At 40.6% G+C, this 8,439-nt stretch overlaps 1 protein-coding gene across 1 annotated transcript; it reads right to left on the minus strand.

The window, feature by feature from the left end:
• Positions 1-3,993: 3,993 nt before the first annotated feature.
• On the minus strand, positions 3,994-4,947 carry LOC135746931 (trace amine-associated receptor 13c-like). Its single transcript, XM_065265566.1, has one exon. It carries the CDS (start codon positions 4,945-4,947, stop codon positions 3,994-3,996), a length of 954 nt encoding a protein of 317 aa, XP_065121638.1.
• Positions 4,948-8,439: the final 3,492 nt, after the last annotated feature.

The raw sequence follows: 8,439 nt of genomic DNA on the forward strand, positions 1-8,439 counted from the left end.
CACACCCAGAGGCTGGCTGCTATTTGGCTAAAGCCACGCCCCTTCTCAACTTCCACCTCGAGGAGGTCCCCAAAGCCAACCCAATGACCAGAGAACAACGAGGACAGGTACGTATAAAACAATCTTTATTTATTTAAATATTTAAAATAACTTGGGGAATGGGAAAGGGGGGGAATTAAAACTAATATATCTGGCTCTGCCCTCCAGGTAGGCCACGGCCAAGAGAATGACAGGGAGTAGGGGGGCGACGGGGGGTCCGGGACACTGTAGACCAGGGGGCGTGGGACTCAGGCTCCGGCCTGGTCTTAACTATCCGTGGCGCCCTCCTTCTTCCTCCTGGAGGCAGAAATCAAAGCAAGATGAGTGTGGGAATTAATGTCCTTTTTGCATACCTTGGCTCTCCTTATGAAGTCTTCTCCACTCGTGCTCACACAGTTCCTTGTCGTGTCCCTCACTCTTCCTCTCTCTTCCTCTACAGGCAACAATACGGACACAGAGACGCAGTTAAATGGGACCTGGTTTACTCTCACCTCGTCGCCGGCTACAGCCCACGGTAAGTACAGGATCCACACCACTCGGTTTCGTGGTGCTCACTCTTTCTCTCTATTTCCCCACAGGCAGCAGCTGAGACACAGAGGCACAGTCAATTAGACTGGGTTCGTTCTCACCTCTTCGCTGACTACAGCTCATGGTAAGTTACAGGATCCACACGGCTCGTTCTCGTGGTGCTCACTCTTTCTCTCTATTTCTCCACAGGCAGCAGCTGGGACACAGAGGCACAGTTAATTAGACTGGGTTCGTTCTCACCTCTTCGCTGACTACAGCTCACGGTAAGTTACAGGATCCACACGGCTTGTTTCGTGGTGCTCACTCTTTCTCTCTATTTCTTCACAGGCAGCAGCTGAGACACAGAGGCACAGTTAATTAGACTGGGTTCGTACTCACCTCTTCGCTGACTACAGCTCACGGTAAGTTACAGGATCCACACGGCTCGTTTTCGCGGTGCTCACTCTTTCTCTCTATTTCTCCACAGGCAGCAGCTGAGACACAGAGGCACAGTTAATTAGACTGGGTTCGTTCTCACCTCTTCGCTGACTACAGCTCACGGTAAGTTACCGGATCCACTTAGTTCCTTCTTAGGTCATTCACTCTCTCTCTTTCTCTCTCCGCAGGCAGTGAATGGGACATCAAGGCACAGTTAATTCAATTTGAATGGCTCTCACCTCTCTACTGGACACAGCGTACCATAAGTACAGGTTTCACTCAGTTCCTTCTCGTGTTGCTCCTCCCGTGCCGATCGGGTACGGTGCGTTCTCCGTCTCTTTCAATCAACGGGCCTAAGAGGTTGGTACTTAATTATAACAAAGGTGGCGGACTTACGACAATTTGTCTTTGCGATGTGTCAGATGGGGTAAGTAGTTCCTACGGGGCGTCGGGGGCGAACCCTCTCGACTAGCTCGATGGTTACAGAGGGGTGAAACGTCACACCGTCTCGCCGGGCCGAGTGCTGCCCTCTCCTCACTACCGTTAGGCAATCGAACACTGGACAGGGGCGCCCCTTTGTAGAGGCCTCGGGACGGTGGAGTTCCTACACCTCTCTCTCTGCAACAACAATTACCATACAGTTGAAAACATCAACAATGATGGCCCCTGATCGTACTCACACACCTGCCAGTTCTTCTGCTCTTCACCGCACCGTTTCTTTAGACCTGAAGCACGTTCACAACATATGATGTACTGAGTTTAGGACCGGCAGCTTCTTCGTCCTCCCTCGACAAAGTGTGTGAAGGCGGGGGTTTGTCTGACAAGACACACAGCAATACACAGCAATCCACAGCAATATACAGCACCACCTCAAAATAAAAGTTTCCACAGCACAAGGACTCACCCACCACACAAGTGTACACAAAGGACGCCCGTCTTCCTCCACTTCGCTTTGATCGGATCTGACGATGAATAATACGGCCTAGTTGATAGTGTCGTCGTTGTGACTGCTTCGGTATGTGTTCCTTCGGCTCACCCACCACGCTATCCTAGGGGTAGGGCCGCCCTCCTTCTCCTGGAGGTATCTAGTATAAAGGCAGGTCAGTATACAATACGTTTCCAATTAAATCTTGGTACTCACATCAACGCCGTTTTTCGACTCCTTTAACTTTGTCTCAGTTTACAACGTGCTCCGTTCACTTTTCAACCTTTAAGGTTCACGATGTCTTCACAACCATGCAACTTCAGCCTGAGAGAGAGAGAGTTTAGACAGCCACCAGCAACGCACCAGACGAGCACAACACAGCGCTTCAACACACACCAAAAGCTTCCCAAACTGTGATTACAACTGGTCTTAAGTACTGCCCTGTTTAGCGTGTCCTCCAATCGCCAACCGCTCTTCTTAACTAGGCACAGGTGCATCCAATTCGCCGATTTTCCCTCTTACGGCGCTACCGGAAGTCCGGTGTTCTTCCTTTCCGGTCCGGGCGGAAACCTTCCGGGCGGAACCAAACCAACTTTGGTTCCGCCCCTAAAAGATCGTCACCTTGTGACACGTACCTTCGCTGGAGCTGTTCCACAACTGTGGAATGATCTGCTGGTCGCGACACGATCTGCTTACTCTGTAGCTGTCTTAAAGAATTGGCTAAAAATCCATCTCTTCTGCCATTACCTCACTTACAATTAAATCTAATTAAACAGGCTAGCTTGTCGTCTTTTCCAAGCCTTTGAAACAAAATTTGCAAACTTAAATACGTCATCATAATTAAACAAACATAGTAATTTTTGTTCATCATCATACCAAAATATTTCAGAAATTTGTTGTGTAACTTCCAGAAACAAAGATTCTCTTAGGTCATCATAATATGTACAATGCAAAAGAAAATGAGTGGTGAAATTGTATTTTGAATTAAAACGAATATTGCTTTCTAGCGCCATGCTTTTCCAAATGCGTGTTGCAACTATGGTAGCCGTTATGTTCTCACTGATCTCCTTGTCGGTTTCAGCTGGTTCACGTGTTCTGAAGGAAAATGTGTTGTTGGAAACGCGTTGGTAGGCTAGTGCTTTTTGTCCCTCTCTGCTATTATAGTTTATCAATATGAATGAACGACGTGGAAGCCTCCTTGGACTTACCCGTTCAATGTAAGTAAAGAGAAGAAATTCTAAGCTTAAAAAGTAAAGTCAGATCATTGGCAGAGGTCATGTTGTCAATGACGACATATTTATGAATAAACACATTGATTTTGATTAATGAAACACTTAAAATCATACTTACTGTCCCTTTAAAACTTCAAATATAAATTTACAGAGAATGCCTTTAATATCAATATATTGATCTTTGTTGTCTTAAACCCTCGATGATAGAAAAATATCTATCTATAAATAGAAAGAAAAATATCAGTCTATACTCATGTTATCTTTTTTAGATGAGGCAAACATTCTGGATGTGACAAAAAAACAAACACAAGCTTTTGGGAGACATAATTCATAATCATAATTCTGTGAAATGGTGTGTAAAAGGAAATCAGATGCAGTTATACCCAGCAAATGAAGAAAGGATGGATCTTCAAAGAACATTTCATGTTTATTTTATTTAAATCTTTGTATGTGCATTAATGAGCAAGAAGCAACATTATGGATGTGACAATTCTGAAATTTACACTTGATTAACTGAAAAAAAATATTATAAAACTGAAGCAGAGACTTTGCATGGGTAATTAAACCAACACATATTCTGAGATTTCAGTATGGATAAAAGTTTTGAGTTAAAAACTTTACTTTTCATAATAAGGTTGACATTTGCATGGAAGTGCCCAAACATGACCTTATACATTAATGCAATGCTCTACCACTGAACTATACATTAATTAGAAATATGACAAACCACTCTTTTAAGCCCTGCCAAATGTAAGCGTAATATTTTTTTTGTTGAACCCTATTGACTGATTTGATCAATGCTAGTAAATCCAGAACCTTACTTATTATTATAATGAGCAAGACAAAAAGATGTTATGCTGGCTTAAATATTTTGGATAGATTTAGGATGTGTTTAACTGACGTTCTAAACCAAGGGTAAAATATAGCATAGATGAGAGGATTCAGAGCTGAATTAATATATAACATCCATAATATAAAATAGGCTATAACAGAAGTCATTCTTGTGTTTGGTGTAAGAGTTAAAATAAAAAAGGGAATCCAGCAAAACAGATAAACCGTCACAACGAATCCTAATGTCAGAGCGGCTTTGCTCTCAGATTTCCTCCTCACTGAACCTTCTGTTAGATGTTTTCCACTCCTCATCAGAGAGTTTATAACTTTCACTTGCTGATGTGCGACATAGAAGATTTTAAAATATAACGTTATAATGACAGTACAAGGATTCAGGAAAGACAGGAATAGGTCAATGGTTTTCAAGGCAAAAGTAATGGTAATTGTACATTCTCCATAACATGTGTATTTTCTTTGTGAGGTAGTTATAACAACTGAAATGTTATAAGCTGAAGAGCAGAACCAGCAAACACAGATAATAATTATTGTTCTTGTCATTGTTATTTTCTGTGGGTACAGCAGAGGGTGACACACAGCCACATAACGGTCAACAGCTATTAAAACTAAATTTCCTAGAGATGTATTGAGGAGCAATCCCATGATTGTTAAAAACAGTCTACAGATAGTGTCTCCGAAGTACCAACATGTTTCAATCAACCTTATCGCCTCCAAAGGCATGCCAATAAGTCCTATGAGCAGGTCGGCCACAGCCAGAGAGAAAATGAGCATGTTGGTTGGAGTGTGAAGCTTCTTGAAGTGAGAGATGGAGATGATCACCAGCAGATTCAGAAACACAGTCCATACGGACAGCACTGAAAAAAACACATACATGATATTGTATTCATGTGTGGAGCGTATTGTCTTGATGCATGATGAGTTAATGTCAGGAAAGCAGTATTGAGTCTTATAGGCCATGAGTAAAGTCTCCTCCTGTTAAGAGTTTGATCTCCTTGCTGTTCTGTACTTTTATACAGTATCTGAATCAGACTGACTCAACCCATTTACCACCCACTGTGATGCAACATTGCTTTTCAACTGACATTATTAAGCCTTTTTTTACATTTTCCTTTTTATTTGTTTGGAAATGATAAGCTCAGATGCAAACCCCTCAAAGCATGACTCTAGACTGCGACTAAAAGTGTCGCAAATGCGATAATTTTTTGATAATGTGCATAATGTTCAGGTTGTTTTGGTACCTTGGCTGGCACATGAGTTCGTATCCAGGTATACTTTTTTCTGCATCCGGCTCGCATACGCACATGTCCGCACCGCTTTCCGTATATTCAAGCGTGCTTATGCACAGATAGATGCAAATGGTATACTGTACAAATGGTTACTAGGCAGCCAGGGCACCACTGCTTTTACAGGGCATTCACAAATGTAGGATAAATGAGGAAAAGTTTCGGACTACTATAAACAAAAGCTTGCAACACTTGCCCTGCCTTTAGGGACTTTTAATTGGTCCACTGCTGTAAAATGCTATTGAGCCGCACATAAAAGTTAATATTCTTTAACTCTTTCCCCGCCAGCATTTTTTTTTTAAGTTGCCAGCCAGGGCCAGCATTTTTCATGATTTTCACAAAAGTTTAATGGCTTCCAGAAAATGTTCTTCTTTAAATATATAAACAAACAATATATCAGATGAAAGAACAGACCCTCTGCTTTCAAACAACAACAAAAAAGTTTCATCCTACCTTCATTAGTTCTCTTGTAATCACCTCTCAAACATGGGAAGGTTTCTTCAAAAACACCCAATTTTGATCAAAAAGCTGAGATAATTCCATTTTTGTGAAGGACTTTTGATAGAGATCAGATGCAGAGCGATCTTTAAAACATACACGGAGTTCTTTCTCTTTCACATGAGGCGCTACTTCCGGGTTGTATAAGTTGCGCCACCTGGTGGATAATAGCGGTATTGCGGAAAGACGGAAAATCTCGTCATTGGCGGGGAAGCGTTTTATCTTAATTGACGAGATATCTTGTCAATGGCGGTGAAAGAGTTAATGTGCAAGACACTGCAAAAGACGCAAGACGCAGGCGTATGGTCAAACACGTCTATCTAAAGCATGTTTACATAGAAAAAGATAGATTAAAATATTTTGATGTTAAGCTGTCGCGATTGATTGACACAATCAACTGCGTTTATGCTGATAATTAGTCGATCAATATTTTTAATCGATTCCATTATTTTTCCGTTAAAATTTTGTTCTCACGCTAAAATAACAACCGTTTCCTCAACACCACTAGTAGGCACGAACCTAACCTCTGTCGCATCATAAGGAGCGTGTGATGCGCAGACTTCAGGCTTCCCAACCGATATTACTGCCAACTCTTCTAATACATGATAACGTGTTTTGTAGGGCTGTAACAATTAATCACTGTCCCATAAAAAATGCCTTTGAAATCGATTCAGAATCGATTTTAAATTCAGAATCGATTTTGAATCGATTCTGTGTTTCATGCACAGCTTGTGCGTGTACTGCGGCATTTGGTCAGTAAGACGTGCTTATCAGTCTAAAATCATTATGAGTCGGAGTCGTTTATAACGTGCATTTTAAAAAAACAAAACTCTTTAAACAAAATCATTCAAAATATTCTTTATTATCATGAAAATACCTGAAACAATTTGAAGAACAAGGATATAAATATTCCTATTGACATTGTTTGGAAAAGCGTTTGTAATGCTACTTCTTCTGTTGCACAAAGGGAGTTTCTGCACGAGAGCGCCCCCTGGCTTTGGGGTGTGCCGGGATTTCACCGTAATTCATTCAAATAAATTCATTGATAAAAACGCACAATTGCACGATTAATCATTACAGCCCTAGTGTTTTGTATTTCCTATGTAATTCATTTTATGCTTTGTGTAAAAAACAAATGTTTTTTCAGATGAGCTGGTGCTGTAGAAGAGCATATAATAGAAATTAGCATTTACTATACACTGTTATGGTGAAACTTGCACCTCAGCTCTCACTGGGGCAGTACCCTTTTAAAAGGTCATAATATGTTCCAGTATGTACCAATATATACTATACAGTATCTGTGTTTGATGTATTAATTTGTACTAATTATGTACTAATGATATGATGTACTGTTTAGGTGCAAATCTGTACTTTTTGGTAGGGTATAGCCCCAGTAACAGCTGGAGTGGTACATATCTGACCATTTTTTTCTGACAGTGTAGTGTCAGCTTTGGCCATAAAGTTGGTAACAACCCATGCAATCCACATATTCAAAGATACCAAACCATAGATGTCCTTAAATTAAGTTTTTTTTTTTTTTTTTTAGAAATTATCCATCTAAGAAATCAGTTACACTCTAAAAAATGTTTGGTTTCAGCCCTGTGTTGGGTCAAAAAGGGAGGTCTTAAATTTTGATGTCTGGGTCTTAAAAATTGTGCTGTATGTAACTTCTCCATATTGTATTTTTCCTTAAAAGTTTCTTTGTCAACCACATTTTGATTAAATCAGGGATGCAAACACATCGCTTTTCGGCGCCTGCGCCTTTTTATTATTAATGGCATTTTGGTTGCGAGCACATCGTGTCTCTCCCGATGAGTCTGCTGTACGTTCACATGCTCTCTGTTTTTCGATGAATTGGGTGCAACATGAAGCGAGTTCAGCGTCACATGTTTCTGAACTTGAGCAGAGTTGTATGCATAGAGGTTTTCCCGGAGGACCGGGTCCGATTAACATTATGTGTAAAACCCGAGTCGATAGGAAAACGGCCGTGATCAGAGTCAGTCAGCGCTAATGTTCACGTGCAGTTTCAAGCTGCGTGCCTCCGTTTCTATTGCGATAACAACTGGCTTGGTTTGAAAGTCACGACCACGCGCTGCACTTTCTTTCTCCGTCCCTTTGTTTAATAATATTCTTATTAATGAACCATCTTTTTATATCTAAAAAGTTTGCTCAAAGATCACAAAGATGGTAGCAAAAAAGCAATGTGAATGTTAATTAAGCCCATTGCACGAGCAAAGCTCAAGCTGACTCTAGATATAAAAAAAACGCAAAGCTCTAATATAAAGTCACCAGTCACTGGGACAGCAAGTAGACTTTTGAATCTAAAATAATAAGTGGATTAAGCTCTTTTAATCTGCAAGAGAGGAATTAAAAGAGGCACTTTTACTGCTTCTGCTCTATCTAAAAAAGGAAAGAAAACTACATAAACCATAACACACCGATTACATTTATAATCTCTAGACCTGCACTTTCTATCATTAATATACTATACATATTATTGTATTCAAAAGAGTTTGATAAAAGGGGTCATCTACACAAGTATTGCTTCATATGTCAGTGCAAAAACAGTAAAGTGTTTTGTGATGCTTTGACAAACATTGTCAGCTTTGTTCATTTATGGTTGGATTTATGAAATATAATGTGAAATTAATATAAATGAATGCAGCCA

Source organism: Paramisgurnus dabryanus, chromosome 10 (genome assembly GCF_030506205.2).
Source record: "Paramisgurnus dabryanus chromosome 10, PD_genome_1.1, whole genome shotgun sequence".
NCBI lineage: Eukaryota > Metazoa > Chordata > Actinopteri > Cypriniformes > Cobitidae > Paramisgurnus > Paramisgurnus dabryanus.